The 18,730-nt window shown below is 40.7% G+C and overlaps 1 protein-coding gene across 1 annotated transcript in view; it reads right to left on the minus strand.

Annotated features, from left to right (window-relative positions):
• Positions 1 to 200: 200 nt before the first annotated feature.
• The window catches only part of LOC136102299 (cytosolic phospholipase A2 epsilon-like), a 36,651-nt gene continuing 18,121 nt past the window's right edge, over positions 201 to 18,730 (minus strand). The window contains exons 5-21 of the mRNA XM_065839278.1: positions 17,885 to 18,013; positions 17,165 to 17,205; positions 16,564 to 16,606; positions 16,078 to 16,141; positions 14,753 to 14,922; positions 14,536 to 14,628; positions 13,800 to 13,837; positions 12,442 to 12,577; positions 10,702 to 10,838; positions 10,158 to 10,383; positions 8,671 to 8,785; positions 8,100 to 8,237; positions 6,246 to 6,353; positions 4,921 to 5,109; positions 3,864 to 4,030; positions 2,954 to 3,140; positions 201 to 508 (exon numbers count right to left, since the gene is read on the minus strand). Coding sequence (XP_065695350.1) covers positions 201 to 508; positions 2,954 to 3,140; positions 3,864 to 4,030; positions 4,921 to 5,109; positions 6,246 to 6,353; positions 8,100 to 8,237; positions 8,671 to 8,785; positions 10,158 to 10,383; positions 10,702 to 10,838; positions 12,442 to 12,577; positions 13,800 to 13,837; positions 14,536 to 14,628; positions 14,753 to 14,922; positions 16,078 to 16,141; positions 16,564 to 16,606; positions 17,165 to 17,205; positions 17,885 to 18,013 — 2,289 coding nt within the window. The remainder of the gene's footprint in view (positions 509 to 2,953; positions 3,141 to 3,863; positions 4,031 to 4,920; positions 5,110 to 6,245; positions 6,354 to 8,099; positions 8,238 to 8,670; positions 8,786 to 10,157; positions 10,384 to 10,701; positions 10,839 to 12,441; positions 12,578 to 13,799; positions 13,838 to 14,535; positions 14,629 to 14,752; positions 14,923 to 16,077; positions 16,142 to 16,563; positions 16,607 to 17,164; positions 17,206 to 17,884; positions 18,014 to 18,730) is intronic.

Raw genomic sequence — 18,730 nt, forward strand, 5'->3', positions numbered from 1 at the left:
GAGGTTGTCAATGAGGGAAGCACATTGATTCATGAAGGAAGAGCGCTGGTTTTTTTGTGTTTATTCCCTTCAGTGACAGACAGGAATCAGCATTTTTGATGACAAACAAAGTGCTATTCTTACCATTCTTTGGCTTTTCTTCACTTCCTAATGAAATTACTTTTTTTTTTTTTCCTTCATTGACAGGATTCATAAATATTTTATTTCATATTCCCTAGTTCTGGGCAGTCAGCCAAATGCTTGGTCCCCTCTCTGTCAGGCACACGTGTATCATCCCTGCTGGGTGGTTTTTGCAGTTGCTCTTTCGTATGCTGCTTTTTACGCTCCACGGCAGCACGCAAGGCCTGAACAATCAGATCTTTATTGTTCTGGATGTTGTAGTAACTTAGGTTCACAAGTTTGTCAAAATCTTCCTCTGAATAACTCAGATTATTTATGTAATATGGACCACGGGTACTGGCAACATCAACATCACCCTCTGCCATCTCTGATGGACTACGTTTCACGCCTAAGGGACAAACAATAACTTGGTTAATTAGCAAAAAGCGATTAGAGTCAGAGTGCTTCTCAGGCATGCACACACAGTATATCACAACCCCAAATTTTCCCTCCATGGGCATTTTATTTCTGGGATATTTGGTTGGCAGTGTGGGGAGAAGAAGCTGGTGACAGTGAGGGGTGTAGGGATTGTCCTGGGTACTCTTGGAAATGCCAAAACAAGTAGAGTATCTTCTCTTTTGAGCACAGGAGGGTGAGACTCCCTGCCCCCTCCTCTAGCTCTGAGGTGAGCTGTCAGCATGGTCCCCATGTCCCCCTCAGAGCTGATGCTCTCCCAGCCCCAGACCCCACCTTGCTGCTGCCTCCCAGGCATGACAGCACCCTACACACAAGGTGCAAGTAAGTGGCAACCACTCTTTTTCCTTCCTTTCTCCCAAAGCAGACAACTACAGCAAAGACCTCATGACAGCATGGTTTCTTTCTGAGTTATGGGCCTGAAGCCACTTCCACTTTCCGTGCCTTTCATCTTCAACTCTACATCGTTTTATTTTCCTCACTACTCTGCTTTCATGCCTTCAGAAACAGGCTGCTGAAAAATCCATGTATGTCAGTGATTCAAGTTTTCCAAAAGCACACCTGCCTTCTCAGCAATCTGACAGATATTCTTCCACTCAGCACAGCCTGTCACTTACCCTAACACAATCTGTTAAAATATCAACTCTTGGTTCCTACTGGGAAGAACTATCAAAACACTTGATAGGGATACTGAAAAAACTTTTCATGCTTGTTTCATCATCCCTTTGCTGAACAAGGTGATGGATGAGCTGGCTCTGGAAAAACTGCCTGTTCATGTAATTAAGCTAATACTTCAGATGCTGTACAATCTAGATCTGGGCTAGGGAATGGTACTGAAGCACTATAAATCAAGCTGGCCTCTGCCTGTCACTAGCAAAGGGCAGACAGCCATCCCCAGCCTCCAGGCCTTTCTGTAGCACCTGTCCTGCCACCATGGAGGTCGGCTCTCAGCTGAGAGGTAGCAGCCCTCCCAAAAAACTGGATGAGTTTAACCCTTCCATGTCAGCTCAGCTGAGACTTCACCTGTGGGGGCCCAACTGGGACCTGTTCTCTTTCTGTTTAGTCTCAGCTTGCAGCTGCCAGCGGAACTGGTTAGGCAGCACAGGCTTGCCTCAATATGCAGATATCATGCAGGTCTTAATATACATCTTCTACGTGCCCTTTTTAGATTCCCTGATACTTTCTGTGGACATGTAGCATCTGCACATCATCTGATGTTCACCAGATACTGGATAGCTGAGATAGAAATAACATTCGTGGCTTCTGGAAATTATTGAAGAGGAAAAGGGAGGCAGACTCTTTCACAGAGCAGTACAGAAGCTAATTCTTGGTTCCTGTTCTAGTTCTTTCTCCTTTTCTCCTTTCTCTAGCTCTTTCTACAAAGGGTGACTACAACACCCAACTTTTAGTTACCTGATATATGTTAAAAGCTGGAGTAGAATGGTGTGTGTACCTGCATAAATACCCTGAGACTATTTGAATACTGTTCAAAACTCAGTTGCATGCCTCAAATGTGCAATGAACTCAATCCAGAATAACCACAAAGCAATATCTACAAAACAAGAGTACTGTATGATTTTTTACTACTTGCTTATTTTTATTTTAAAGGAAAATAGTACAATTGGGACAGTAGTCTCTGCATTTGTTTTGTTATTAAATTTAATGTACTGTATTCCAGCCCAGAACTTTTGGGTTTGAGTATACTGTGGGGCTTTGAAGTTATTAAAATATAAGTGTTGTCATAGCATGAGTTAGGAATTTTATCATCTGGAGAAGGAGTAACTGAGACTTCTGGAACCAACAGAGGTAATGTGGAGTCATGGGATATGGCACCAGGACTTAGAAACAATCTGTTTTGAAGTGACCGGCAATATTGCTATTGAAAGTCTTAAATTTCAAAGTAGGAGTCACTGAACAGAAACTGTCAGCACAGTTCAGTGTTATATTTTCATCACTTTGCTAGTTCACACTTTTGTTTTCGAGGTTATCTGCTTAACTGTGAGCCTGGAAATGATTTTAAACAATGAAATCCTTAGATTCCCCAGAGCATTGTCTAACAGGAAAGGATGAGGAAGCAATCCTGCTAACTTCTGCCACTACAGATAAACAGAATATACTTTTCATCAGTAAAGTCTACAATCTACCTATGAAAAGTCCCCAAACAATCTGAAGAAGCGCCTATGTGCCAAAGGCTGATCCCAGCTGTTGCTCTCCTGTCCAGGAAAATACATGTTTTATGCTTCTTTATATGGTTCAGATCTAAGCAAAGGGAGTCTGAATCTGTGTTTACAGAGTGATCTGAAGAACAGATATTGCACAGTAAGAAGAGCAAGAAGGCAGCCACTGCCTCTGTTAATGTGAGGGGTAGCTGTAAACTTACCAGGTGCTTTGTAGTACCTGAAGGTGTCATTTACTAGAGGGAAAAATATCACAATTGGCGTTTCTGAGCTCTCCTTGTCACCAACAATGTAGCATTCCTTCAGATGTGGAGTTTCCTGATCATCTGGCACCTTTATAGGGAAAGGAATTCCCTGTTTTGCAAAGTATTTAGAGGCATCTTTCAGGGGCTGGTTGCCACAATAGGAAAACAAAACAAAACAAAACATCAGAACATGGGAAGTGCTTGAATTGAAGTTGACCACAAAATTTCACTGTGAATATTTGTGTGATAAGGGCCAAGTTCTGAGATATTATGGCATGTACCCAACTTAGGTGTTGTAGGCTGTATATGGAGCCAAGATTTGGAAGGCCAGAGTTAAATTGGATAAATATGGGTTCACATGCCTATCTTTGAAAATCTTCATCCCACATCTGGATATTACACAAGCTGCCTTTAGAGGACTTTTTATTTCAAATGTGTTTGAAGTTCCTAAATACAAACCGTGCTTGCATTTATTTGCATATCTGGTCTTTTGCATCAAACCCTTCTATTGTTAGGATTGTTTTGTCCTGAACGGGTATTTTCCCGTGCATAAGAATATGTATGATTGGATTGAGAAGTCTTAGACAGCTTTTAAATATATTCAGCTTAATTCATTCAATAGCTGCCTGCCTTCAAATCACCTATAACACATTTATACATAAAAATAGGCAGATTCAGTTTACTAAATGCTTGCTTCCTAATAACACTTGTACTGTTCAATAAAGATATGGGACCCTGGTAAACTGGTAGCTTATTTACACTTCCCAGATACTGGGAAAGAGTAAGTTTCTCTGAGTAGAGGAGCAGCCATTCTGGGAACTCAGTGATAAAACAGAGTTATCAGTAGAGAAGAATGTAGGAGGCTCACCTGTGTCTGGGAACCTGAACTGTAGTTGAAATGCAAAATGACATCCACTTTCCTTTCCGGCCTCATAAGGGGTGGGTAACTGGTAGCAAAGGCAAATGCCGTGTCAATCAGGATGAGGTGATCTGTTGCTACTGTCAGGTGGTTGGGCTGAGAGTCAAGTTCACAGTCTAGAAAAGAAGCATTTTTTTTTTTTTTTTTTTCAGGGATGGTGCTCAATACAGGAGATCTGCTGAGGAAAGTCAGTTGTTAACAAAAAGAAAATTCAGCTTCCCTTGGGTCTTAGACCTACCTATATAGCTGATAACTGCAGTTCAGTCATTTCTCAGTTCCTCATTTGGCTTCCTCTTTTCACTATTTACTCTGCAATTATTTGGCTTTCCTCTAGTTAAGAGGGATTAACTTACGTCTCAAGAGAGTAGAGTTAATTCCATCCACTGGATTTGCATGTGATTCTGATCAGGCTATTATATTTTTTTTTAATATAAAAAAATTGAAATGGCACCTTATTGTCTCAACTTACTCAAGATTAAAGACATTTGGTGCCTTGTGCTACGAGGACAGGTACACAGCTACTTGGGTACGCAGCCGAGGCAAGGCATCACCCCTTGTGCAACATGGGAGAACTATTTCCCAAACTGTGTAACAGGCAATACTGTTATAGAAGTTGTATCTTACGTATAAGTAAAACAGTAGCATGGAACAGGGCTCCATTACACATACCTTGAGTACTGGCTGGGCAAGAAGCAGCATATGATGACACCAGTGCCATGCCACAAGCCTACAGGCTGGCTGGCTGTCACATCAGCAGATGTACACTGGTTCACTGATCAGGTTTTTTCTCATCTATCAGTTGCCAGTCTTCACAAAATTCTTAAGAACTTATTTTGGAAGTCTCTCCTGCTAGCTACTTTTAGCTTTTGGTAACAAACAATTTCAAATATTATCAGAGAATGGGAACAGAACGAAAAGGCAGTTGGTTTGATAATCTTTTAAGCATTGTTTATTTGTCACAAGGAAGGTTTAAAATGTAACTAAAATCAGGGTGCTACCGTCATACCTTTCCATTTGGAAAACTCGCTCTCTAGGTAGTTGTTGTTCATCTGAAAGCCCTTCAGGAAGTTAGGGATCTCTGAAGCTGCTGGGCGTAACATGACAACATCTCGGAAAATGCTTGAAAAGCTGTCAGTAGGACAAACCACTCGAGTATCCAGCTCATTTGGTCTTGCAGGGAATAGGGTTTCATCATCTGCAGAAGAAAGAATAACAGTTCTGGTATGTGGGCTCATTGTTGAGGTTAATCTGTGTAATCATAATTTAACATTTTTGGCAAAACTTGGACTTCTTTCTCTTTTATTTCCAGGATCTCCACAAAGCTCACGGTTTTTCAGCTAAGTTTTGAAAAAATCAATTTCTTCTTCTCAGTCCACAGTGGTAAAGGCCTTGTTTGTACTGTAAATCAATCCGTCTCACCTATTATAACTTCCTTTGCTTTTCTATGATTTTATCCACTACAATATCCTGCACTTATCTTGTCTTTCTTTGCTACTCCATGTCACAGTGTATCTTTCAGCCGCATACATAAAAAAGCCACACAATCACAATCTCTTGGCCACACAAGCATAATTAATGTTCTTTACCAGCAAATGCAAGGTCCTTGTTTTAACAACGAGAAACTACCCCCTACAAGTACAAGAAGATAAAATAAATCACCCTTTTTGCTGTATTTCTCTTCCTTCTCATCTTTTTTTCTCTGTAGTACCTCTGCCTGTGTGTTTCTCCTTGAAATCCCACCCTGCAGATCTTTCTTAATTTGGTAGCACCTTTTCCAAATCTCATCCTTAGGACAAGTTTGGAATGACTTGCAATAGTACTGAAGTTTGTGCTTTGTAGACTCCAGAGAGGCAGGGATGGTGATTACTCTTGTTTCTGTGAAGCTTCATGCCATACTCCAGCTTCCAAGATAGGAACTGGAACACTGTGGATCACCAAAGGAGGCCTCCAGCCTCTACTGGTGTACAGGGATATTCTTCTTCAGTTTTACCCTTGTGTTCTGGAAATGTCTTATATGAGGGCCATTCTCTCTCTTTTTTTTTCTTTTCTTCCCTGTGACTGATCCCATGGATTCTTTTCTCACACAACTGAAATGATTGCCATACTGCAATACATGGCATGAATTTCCTCCTGGTTTCTGTGTGGATTACAAGAAGCTCTGAGGACGGAATTCCAAAATGGCTTTGAAAATGTCAGTGAAAGAATAGCAGCAGAGAGGGAGGGAGGGAGGGAGGGAGGGAGGGAGGGAGGAAGGAAGGAAGGAAGGAAGGAAGGAAGGAAGGAAGGAAGGAAGGAAGGCAATAAAATAACAATGGCATAAGAATAGCCCACCTATATCCGTAATTTTGTCTCGAGTCCATTTGTGCCAGAAGTCTTCTGACTGAACAGATATATACCAAGCATCCATAAGATTCAAGGAAAAAACACTGCTCCAGATACCTGTGGCAGAGGATATATTTGACAGAAAGTAAACTGTTAAAGACCTAGAAGCATTTTCGTTCACAATGTCCTTCACTACCTTCTGCATTCTCCAGCAAACTTTACTCATTACATTATCTTAGTACACAAATAAAAGGAATGTCTTTATGAATTGGTATATGAATCCATAGTGTATTCAAATAATCTAATTTATTTGGATATATTAAGAGAGCTGGTAGTATTTTCAGTATAGCTACCAAACCATGCATTTTTGCTGTGTGGCAAATAACTTTTGGTCAAACACATTTAAATTTTTTCCACTTGTCCCCAATATTTCTTGTTCCCCAAATTCTCAGTATTTGTAATTCTAAAGGTTTTATTTATTTCTAGCACATTCCTGTTACAGGAATGCGGTTGTCATGCGGAACTGTCAACCACAAAACATTAAAGATTCGTGCACTAATATGCCTTTGAAAGAGGAAGCTGACTTGAAAGTTTTGAAAATAGAAAGTGTAAATGTATGAGTCTTTTGATTTGTCTTCTGATTTTTGAGGGTTTTCAGGCATATCTGGGTTAAATTTTCAAGTTCGTCTAGCAACAGATGTAGCAAACTTGATGGCAGTCCAAACTGCCACCTATCTGCGATCATCTTTCAAGCTGAGCAAACACAATTACATGTGCTGGGTGTGCAATGGTGCCTTCCTGAACCCTCCAAACTGCAGAACTCAGCCTGGTGCTCTGAGGAGGAGCTGAGTGATGGACAGAAGATGCTGCACCTGAGCAGCCTGGGGATGGCCTGACCCAGCAGTTTTCGCCTGCAGGCAGGGGGATGGGCTTGGCCGTGCAGGAAAGAGCTGCAGGACCTGTGTAGTCAGTCCCTGCTCTGTTTGGGGGCTGGGGTGCAGAGGAACTTGCTGAAAACCTTTCAAATAACTCTGTCACTGAAATAAGGAACACTGCCTGAATGAGGAGACAGGGAACAGGGACATGTATGTCCCAGCATCACTCTAGAGAAGGGAAGAAGAAAGTGCCAAAGTGGGAGGTGTAGGGAGGGGGCTGGTGACCTGCTTGCATTTCTGACCACAGAAGGGGACACCTGGGTACCTTGTTTGACATTGCAGCTGGGGACAGGGAGGTTCTGACTGATTCCTTATACCTCACCACTGGCTGTAGTGAAATCTCCACACAGGCAAATAGTTTAACTTCTCAAAAAACCTCGAATCTTCCTTTATGTAATTGGTGGAAGTACAAAGAACAATGAGGCAAGAGACTGCTTTTGCAAAGGGAAAAAATATTTCCTTACTGCTTTTGCTGTTCTTATGCAAGAGGGGAAAAAGATAAATATTATGAACTTTTTTTTCACCTCAAAATGAAAGTGTTAACCTGGAAGATTAATAAGAGGTAGCTGCAGCATTGTAGATAAAAGGCTGTATTTTAGAGATTCAGGTTGCAGAAGAGACTGATGATTTAACTTAGAAGCAATGTTACACAACTTTTGTTGCTGAAGAAGGCATGTAAGTATCGCAATGTCCTCATGTAAGTAAGCATAACCACAAACAAAATCAAATAAATCTGTTCAGCTGAATAAAACTGCAAAGAAAATAGAAAAAAATCCTGCAGATAGTGACTTGTTACGAGTTCTAATATTTTACCATATACTGCTCCTGACAGATAAAAGGTATACTAACTGCTTCATATCAAAAGACGGGTTTGCACAGGAGTGGATGATATTATACTACTTTACATTTCCACGGAGTGACAAATCACCTTCCAAAAAGCAGATTCTGGATTCTGGGATTTTCTTCATCAGGCAGCCCATGAAGAACTCGCTACCAAAATCTTCTGCACGAATGAAGGCACCATATTTTGGGAATCCTACCTCATAAGGAGTGAATTCCACCCATTCTGAAAGAAAAAGCACAAGACAGAGTGATTACAGCAGCAGAGGCACAAATTAGTTGGAAAAAACCCTTACGATATTAGCCAGATTAAGGCAAACTTGTTTCTAACTAACACACTTTGCAAACAGACATTTATTCACTGTATGTTTCACAATGTTGAATATGAAGAGTGAATTGTCCTCTTCCATCTAAATTTCCCTACAAACTTTAGATCTCTGAGGTAATTTAGCAGGTAATTTTGTGATAGGGTCCTCCATCATCCTGGTTTTCATCCTAAATGTAGGTGAATATACTAAGACATTCAAAAATTCAGCTATTAAAATTCTACTCTAGATTGGCCATTTAGAGGACTTGTGCATTGAACGGATTTCTTTACCTAGTCCTAAATTGACACCTATTGCAATCAAATGTTAAATGCAATTCTGGAGCATTATTACCTCTAAAATCCTGGTCGCTGATTTTGTCCTTCACATTGAGAGAGAGGTAGATGGGCAGGGGATTCTGACCCTGATTTAGTGCCTGCTGCTGATCTGTGAGCTTATGGAAGTCCTCCTGTTTTGAAGAAGGACAGTAGCTGAGGACAGTTAGATGACAAAAAGAGCCTCCCACTTCATCTAAGCCTGGGCTCTGTCAACACACAGTGCATACCAGTCTCCCAACTAGGATGTTTCCCACCAGTTTAGTTAAGAGAGGTGCTATCATCCCTAACTCTGACCCTCCCCAACCCCAGCACACAAATACTACTAAGTTAAGTTCATATGCTGAAGAAAAAAAATTATGTTTCAGTAGTAGGAAGAAAACGTTGTTCACATTATTTATTTCAGGAAAATATCTGGAAATATTTGAACAGCATTCTTGGCATGAAATATTTCATTCAGAAAGAGTAAGTCCTGCCCTGATTGCCGAAAAAATCATATTTTCCTCAGACCTGTGACAGAGCCAAGCCTCAAACAGAGTTAATACTCAGTGAGCCTTGACCCTTACTGCTTCTGCTGTGGAGTGTCTTTGATAGTTAGGCAGGGTGGAAAGGGTAGGACAGTTTGGGAGCTGTGCCAAGGCTTGAGAGGGTGCTGAGTTCAGATCCTCTACAAGGAGAGCTGGAAGTGCTCCTCCTCACCCGGGCAGTCCTTGGAAGGACAGCTGTGCCACTGGGCTGCCCTTGGGCTGTGCTGGTCAGGGGACAGGGCTCTGTCTCTGCAGGACACTCAAAGCTCCCTGCTGAGCCACCCCAGGGACTCTCACTGTGCTGTGCTCAGGCAGTAGAAATTTGGATGTGTGTGGAGGTGTTTGTGTTAGAGGAGGAATGTTTTCTCTTTCTTAAATGTAAATGGCCTATTGGGAAGGAAATATTCACAAATACTGAAATAGAGCCAGAACATTGCATTTTGGTGGGAATGTTTAAAGGTTGTGATGTAATCCTAATAACAACTCAGAGATGCTGTCTTTGGATTTGTGTTTGTGATTTTTCTTTGCCTTGTCACACTGTGCAATTCTTTTAAAAGAAGAGCAGGATTTTCATTTATATTTTCACAGGTGAATCGATTTTAAAGTTTTGCATTATTTCTTTTTAATCCCACCCTTTCTGCACCAGGTGTGATGTTAAGATCTGCATAATATAGCCAACAGACACAAAGAATGATACCACCAAGACATATGCTTTAGGCATATCTGAAAAACAAAAAATAAACAAACAAGTGAAAAAACCCTCTTCTGTAAGGGTGGTCAAACACCAGCATATGTTGCCCAGAGAAGCTGTGGAGTCTTCACCTTCAAAAGCCCATGGCTCAAGGCAGCCAGCTCTAGCTGTTGGACAGGATAACATCCAGAGGTCCCTTCCAATCTCAAGCACTTTTTGATTTACTCTGTCCTCATCTCTATATTCAATAAATATGCGTATCTGAAGAGAAAGGTGCTGCAATTGTACCTTTTCATGTAACATGTTTTCAATGATGAGTCCCCATAGATCCGTGAAACATATCTGATGTCCTTCCTGTTCCCTCTGACATAACTCTTTCAAATAGTATTTCAGACGATCAGGGGCAAAACAAGACAAGAACTTATTTTTGAGCACATGCTTTCGAACATCTTTAAGTGTTTCCTTAAGATCCTTTTGGGACCAGTCAGGATCTTCATACAAGTTTGACATAGTCCTAAAAAAAACCCACAAACAAACAAACAAACAAAAAAACACACACAAGGAAAACTATTAATTCTGAAGCAGAGCTCTGGGAAGTTACCCATTTTTCATTTATATGAAAAACCTGTGCGTGTGGTCCCACACACATGTTTAATCAGGACTGAATTAATTCCAAATGCTGGCATATATGCATTGAAGGAAACAAGAAAAATGCACAACAGAAAAATACAATCCTTTTTTGACAGTAAAGATGATATGACTCTTCAGATCACTTACTGACATCACAAGTAAAAAATTCCTATGAAGACTTTGGTTATCATCTTGGTCTTACCATGTTGTGCCAGATAAACCAGTGATGTATGAGACACAGTCCAAGACATTCAGTTCCTGCACACTGAGAAGGTGAGCGTACATGGCTGTCAGAGCTCTGGTTCCACCACCTGTTGTCATGATTGCCACTACAGGTACCTGTTCAATCCCAAAATACATGCATATAGTGACATGGTCTGAGAAGGGAGGGAGACATCATTGATTAGAAAATAGAAAGTTACAGCAGTGATAAAGTAATAAAGATTCTGCATGCCACCAGTCTGCAAGGAGAAGAAAAACCCGAATTAATAATGGGGCATAGAAAGACTAAGAAATACTTCATATTTCCTCTGCCAAGCAGCTGTGTATTAGGACAGGGAATCCATCATCTCAAACATCATGTTTTCAATGCTCTATTGCAAAACAAATAACACAGACCAGCAAAAAAACAGAGGGAATGGTACCTCCTGCCATCTGAACCAGATTTTTATTAGATGCAATAGACGAGAAAACATAGGTTCTGTGTCACAGTTCCCATGTGAGTAGTAATCTCTGTGTTACTGAAGTTTACTAAAGCTTATTTCTACTGTTGTATAGTTATTTCACAGGCCATAATAAATATATAATGACTGATGGGTTTAAGAGCACAGACCCCTGAGACGAGAGGCTGGTGACACCATCCCCTTTTGCAGTTGCCAGAGGGAAAGAGAAACCATAGTCACTTCACCTACCACATGTATACATACAATACTAGATATGCAAGTGAGCTGCAATTAATTCTTCCTGTGATGATACAGAAATCCAGTGTCTGGTAGTCTTAGGAGAAAGATTAATCCATAAATATGAATTGGGTCTGTTAACAGTAAGTATAGCTACCATGCTTTGGGGTGAATTCATCTCTCGTACAAATCATCAGGATACTTGAGGGAGATTGTTCTGCAGGGAAGGATGGGCGCCTCTACATCTGGGGGGAAGGAAATATCCCACGGCTTAGTGCCGACTTTTAAAGGCAGGATCTTTTGTGTGAAAGGCCCAGATGCGCAAAAAAACCCAACCCCCACACAAAAAACCCAAACTAAACAACAACAACAAACAACAAACAAACAAACCCCAAACAAAAACCCCCAAAACCCCAACAAACAAACGAACAATCCCCAACAACCTGCTGTGCTCAGTTTAGAGCAAAACAAGGAAAATTTGTCATTTCTGCATCTGAGTCCAGGGTTCACACTGCAGCCATGGGAGTACGATTTAAAAAGATAAACGCGATTTTTCCCTGTCTTGGACCCTCTGTTACCATTCTGATTTGCCAAGCAAGCTGCAGCAGATGCTGAAGTCAGACTGGCAGCAAGCTGTGCTCTCACAATGGGAACCTTGATACTGGCACAAAAGGCACAACAAAATAAAGTCCAGTTTGAATTGTGAGAGAAGGAAGTGCTGAACCAATGCTTTAGATCTGTCCAGGATGCCTGTGAGGCTGAAAACAAGATTTGGCTCTGGTCCTGAGAGCACCTAGTCCTTATCTGCATTGTTGTGCAGACTGCTGCTGAACACCAAGCTACATATTGTAGTAATTAGGGCTACAAGTTTTTATTAATGTTTCCTCTGAGTACTGATTTCTTCCCTAGAATAGAGAAAAGAAGTCAGTCATAGCTTGCACATGAAACGTTACCCTGTTTCCAGGAAAATGGGAACTGAACACAAGTGCTACAGTTTGACACTCATCTGCAGAGAAAACAGATAATAATTATGTCTCAGATACCTCATCCTCCTGCAAGTCCTCCTCCAGCTGGAGAATGTCCTTCAGAGCGGCTGCAACCACCTTCTTCCTCTTGCAAATGAAATCCTGTTCCTGGGCACACAGGTCAAACCCCAGCCGTACGTCTAGGTCTTCTTGGCTGGAACAGAGGATCAGGTATCTCACAACACATCTATAGTCTAATTCATCATTGTAGTCACTTCTACTTCATAAATAGATGTGCCTTCACCATCAGATCTATGTAAAGCAAAGCAGGAAGAGATGAAATATTTGAGTTTGTTCCTGAAGAACAACAGAATGTCTTCCTTTGGACTGAGAGGATTTCTTGTTTCTTCTCCTTGCCAAAGATCCCTGAAATTAAATACAGCTACAACAGAATTGTTCCCTTTCAGACAAAAAGCCAAAAGCCTGCAGAGGGCAGTGTGTTAAAGGTGGCTTTCAAACGCACCTTCATAAGTTGTGCAAACTTCCACCGATACCGGAAAATCGTGGACTGAAGTTGTGGACTTTTGTGTTTAGATGGTTTTTTTTGTGTGTGTGTGTATATAGTCATTTATGGATATTTATAAGCACTAAAGTTGCAGTTTGGAAGCTGCTGTGAAAATATTTTCTTAGGTATGGTAAGGAAGAAGTTTTTAAATGACAGCTGTAAACTGTATGTCTATCTCATAGTATATTTACTGAAAATAAACAGCATAATAGAAGATGCACCTCCTTTCACAAGGGAAGAGAACTTCCTACATAATGTAACATCTTCTGAATTTTTACTAAGGCCTTTACCATATCTCAAAATACACAATGTGTTTCCTTGGTTTAGAAATAAGTAATCACTTGATTGAGTTAATTTGCATTTATATCTTTGAGTAGACACTAAAAAGTAAGTGCAGGTACATTTATTATTTCAAATTTCTATTATCCTAGAGTGACCAGGCACTCTGGCTCTGGTCTTCTATTTTTTTTTTATCTGACCTCAGGAGGCAGAATGGTTTCTTTCAATTAGTTTTGAAATGCTGCTTTTATTGAATACTTGCATTTGGCAATACTTTGTAGATGTATCAAAGAGTGTCTACAGTAACCCTTAGCACATAATTTTGATTGCAGTAAAATATCAATAGAAAATTGTCATGTTCTTTATATAACCCTTTCTTAACTCGCTGTATAGTCCCATTACATGAAGTCATCGGTACTGAAAATCTCTGTATTGTGTACTGAGTCCATTTTATTTCATAGTCTGAAATCAGAATGAACCAGGATTCTGGAGGAAAGGCAGTAACAAAGGAATTGGAACTTGATTGACAGTTATCCAAGTCGACAGAACTGAAGGACAAAACACAGAATGAAGATAAATGAGATGATCTTACCATTTTTTCACCTTTAAGTGCAAATCAAATTTTCTGTGCTGAAAATTAAAAAGGTAAAATTGTGAATATGGATCTTTTGCTTAAAACAGACTTTTTCCCCCACTCAGAATGAGACATAGCTCTTTTGGGTCATCATGACATCCACAAAGCCCTGAACCTGAGATTGAGAGATAGACTCTCCTCTCAATGTTTCATTAGTACCCAGAGATGTGCACTGATTTAATAAATTAAGACTTTGGTATTATCATCTATAGTCTGCATCTTCTCTGTATTGTGAAACTCAGGTGTAGCTTGTGCTGGCACTACTTAGCTACACAAATAAATAGCAGAATAGCTGCAGTGCTACACCTCACCTTCCTGGAAGGGTCCACCATTAAACACAGGTCTTGAAACTGAAGTCTCTCCCACAACAACATGAGATACAAGGGGAAGCCAAAGAGGCTGAGCATGGAAAAAGTATAGCACAGGTTTGCCTCATCTGGCAGTGTGCCAGGCTGCAGTCTCACCCCCTGTCCCAGTGGCACCCAGTGACCTCCAGCCTGGCTAAGGACACGGACAACAGAAAGAACATGAGCAACAGCTCCAAATGATCCAAATGCATCACTCCAGATTTGAGGGAGATGAGGAAACAACTGGCTCTGTATAAAGAGAGGTAGTCTTTGGTTTCTGCTTCTGGGGGACCAGCAGCAATTTTTAAAAGCTTGCAAAGGATTTCCCACAGCCGGTGAACACTTACCTCGCCAACTGCTTCCCACTCAGAGGGGAGCGACTTCAGAGGGACAGTCAGGGGGACGCTGCTGCTCCTTGCTCCGCATGACACACAAGCACACTGAAAAGGAGCACGGAGTGCTTTTTGGTTAAGACAGAAAGCTTCTCCTCTTGCTGCCTACTCACACATAAAGGTCAGATCATAGGACTGTCTGTGTTGTATACCATGTTGTGGGGTAACGTACAAAACTGGGAAGCCTCCTCTTCTTTGTGAGTACAACGTCCAGGGAGGGTTGCTTGTATTTGGCATAGTGGAAGAAAGTGGGATCTGGGAGAGGGGAGCAGGAGTCACGACCCATTGAAACTTGCTGGGTTTCTTCAAAGGATCCTTTCACTGTAAATGTTAGCTCATTCTCTAAAACAATGAGATAAAGTGCACACAAAAAGTTAATTATAATTGCAAAAAAGGAGAGAAAGGGAAAAAAGAAGCAAAAGAAGAAAAAGAAAAAAGAAACAAAGCTAACGGAATAAAAAAGAACACTGGAACAGGCTGACTGGAGAGGTTGTGGAGTCTCCTTTTCTGGAGACATTCAAAACCCGCCTGGACACATTCCTGTGCGAACTGCTCTGGGTGAGCCTGCTTCAGCAGGTGGGATGGACTAGATGATCTCCAGAGGTCCCTTCCAACCCCAGTCATTCTGTGTTTCTGTGAAAAGGTAGCACTGAACAAACCCCTTCTCCAGTTCCTTTGTATTTGGAAAGCTGTCTTCTGAAAGTGATCCAAGACCCAAACATTACAGATGGTTGTATCTTTACAATGGGCTGAATAAGAAGCCAGATAGGAGTGTGATGTGAATGGCACTGAATTTTAGACTGCTGCGTTTCTATTGCAATTGCATCATGACACAGTGAATGCATCCGAGTACTTTGCATTGTAAATCATCCTCATCCCAGGCCAAATAATGAGTGACAGAAGTTCTCAGTCCCCTAAAATACGATCTGACTCTGCAGCAGATGACCCTATTTATATGAAGAGATCAGCTAATCCTGCCAGTGTGTGTTATGCATGATCTGAGATTGCCTACCAGATCCAGCCCCTCAGGGGTTGTGGGCAGAGGAACTTCTAGATTCTGGATCTTGATCAGGGTCAGGCGGGAGCCAGCTGCTGAGTGGCTAACCCCTGCAAAAAATGAGGTGTTTCTGTGCGTATGCGAAGTTGAACTGACAGAGATCTCAAGGAAATTTAAGGCCATGCACCATTGCACTTTAGGAAGTAAACTTCTTCAGGGTTTAGCAGTACTACAGCAGAGGTTTTCAGGATCTCAGCTTGGAGTTTCGATACCTTCTATACAAGCATCTGATATTGTTTCTAGTTTTGCACAAGGCTCCCCATGAAGTCAGAACCCTGAACCTACACCTGCTGCAGAACGGCTGGTGTCTCCTAACACAAAGTCTTCACAAATGGCCTTAGATGTGGTTAATTAAACCTTAGGACTTGGATGATGCAAATTCTAGGTGTTGTTAAATAGGTAAAATCACTAATATTCAGTTAAAGAATTAACAAACTTACCTGAAAAACGCTTCTTTTTCATCTTGCTGTCCAAGTGTACTTCCAAGCAGGCTACTTCACGACACTGGAATAGACGTGATGGGGGCAGAGAATTAGATTACTCATCCAGCCAGCTCACCATCAGTGCTGGCAGGTGTTGGAAAGCTCATTGTAGGAAGGGTCAGTGCTTGAATGTGGGTCCAACTGTGTCGGAGACTTCTGCCAGACACAGTGAAAGTGAGAATTAACTTCATCGTCACATGGGAAGATGGCTCTATACTAAACACATTTTGATTTTCAATGGATGCAGATAAATCGAGGGAAAATGATAGCAGTCTGAAGCCACCTCTAAGATCATGGTGGCCTCGTCGAAGATAAATTTCCTAAGAGAAAAAATATCACTAGAGACTGAAGACTTGCAATGTTTCCCTCACTACCATCACAATCAGCTGAGGTAAGGAATGGTGTGGAAAAGAACACTAGAGAATGAAGCAAATAATATTTTACCACTATTGCCCCATTTGTGATGATGGTTTCAGGAAGATCTCGTCTAGAAAACAAAACCAAATAATATGTATTTTATATATAATCTGGATATTGTCCTGAACAGAACACATTTTTCTCTCTTACTTTTTTTTATTTGCTCCTTCCTATTCTTTTTAGATGTATGCTCCCTTTTTGCTAGAAGACACATAACCACCTAACAGAAATTATTCAATTGCAATAAAGGACCTGAAAAGTTCTTGTAACAGCCTTAATGGCACGGTTGTGTCACAGATTAGGTAGCAACATTCTCATCAACCATGAGCTGCCCAGAGAATTCTCTCCAGAAAATTTATAGACCTACTTCAGTGGGATTTAGCAGCCCCAGAAAACAGCTCTGAACTATGCAGGTAATATGTAAATTTTAAGAGAAAGTCACAATTACAAGTTATGACTCATTTTCCACATTGTGGCATTTTCCTTTCTTACAATGATTTGCTAATGCACACATCAAGTTTGGAAAGAGGGCGAATCTGGCTATTAAGATAATGCTGGGTGTACAGGTTTCCCTGCACTAATGCACCACTCCAAGCTGCTGCTCCCATAATAATGGGGTTTTACTCACATGCTCTCCAGTACAAACTCAACTTCCAGCTCCTCCCCCGTCTGAAAATGAAAAAAAAAAAAAAAAAAGAAGCAGTGTGCATGTGCAGAGGTTTGCAAAGTGACCTTCATTTTTGCAAGCAGTTTCCTTTATGGTTCAATAAATATAAATATTTTGCTTTGTGCTTGCTATTGTCAGCATTAGAGGACAGAAGTAGCTTTTTCTTGCACAAGGGAAAGAAGGTTTCGGTTGTACTAACAGAACATAGGATGTTTGGTGCTAATGAGTCTCCCAGTCAACCTTCATTTTTCACACTGTCTTTCCTGCCAGCTTCCATGTGCTGAACATGATATGCTGAGACTTAGTGTTTAGTAAAATATTGTGGAAACAGACCATTTCCCTGACATCATATTGGTTTTCCTTTTATAATATTTGTGAGAATTAGAGAAACTCTGCCATTTTCTGTTGGATTATTGAAAGTGCAAAGCTTCCCTAAAATTGCTTCTGTTTTGGGGCTTGGGAATTTGACTATAATCTGTGCCAGAGGAAACTGATAGTAATTTGAGAAAACCGCCTATTTTGTCACTGGTGTGCGGTTTCCAAGATTTTAATAATTTTTTTTTTACATTCTAACTACCAAGCTGGTCCTGGTGGTAAATGACAGAAGAGACAGCACACCCCTTTAATCAGAGGGGAGAGAATAGACATAAAGATGTACTAAATGTCTGACTGAGCTCTTACCTCTGGATTTAGTGGGAATGCCTTAAGCACTCTTTCCCCAAAGGGGATTTTAGCTACATCAAAAAGCACAATCGCACGGTCATCATCATGAATGATGTCATCGTCAGAAACAGTAATTTCCAGAATATTCTGGGAAAATAAATGAAAAATGTCTAATTTATTAGCATGTACTCAAGAAGTATAACATTCTCTGGCTCTTCTGGGTTCAGTGCCTGCTTTACAGAGAGGAAATAGAAAAATATTGATGACAAAGTGTCACAAGGAAGAATAAGAAATAGAGTGTAATCTCCTTTATAAGAAATAGCTTCTAGTCTCATCAATTAAGGCCAAACTGAGATTTCTCTTGGGTGATCTTTTATGCTTTTAAGTAGCTTTCACCAAAAATGCGATCTTTTAGGAAGGAATATGGTCCTATATTGTCCCTTATCAACAGCGGCAATAGAGGTCACTGCATATCAGTAACTACCTTTCTATGTACTTGAGCTTTCCATTTTCAGCCACTTGTTCACAGGTATTTGAATGTAGTGCGATTATCAGCAGCAAACTGAATAAAGATCTTAATCATACTAGAATTGAGCAGCTTCCTGGCATTAATACGCCACTATTTCATGTGCTTTCAGGGAAAGATATGTTCTCTCTGTGACAGTGTTACTTTATACATTAATTTCATATTTTCTTTGTGTTGTCACTGTCGTTGGTCCCATTAGCATTCTCCAAGGAGGTCATGCTCACATTACCGATCTATAAATAATAACTATCTATTAGGAGATAAGTGAATTACAGCAGAAGCCAAAATTGTTTTGTTCCAACTTGCTAGGGGAATTTTAAATAAACTCAGAACAGCAT

This window comes from Patagioenas fasciata, chromosome 5, assembly GCF_037038585.1.
Source record: "Patagioenas fasciata isolate bPatFas1 chromosome 5, bPatFas1.hap1, whole genome shotgun sequence".
Taxonomy (NCBI): Eukaryota; Metazoa; Chordata; class Aves; order Columbiformes; family Columbidae; genus Patagioenas; species Patagioenas fasciata.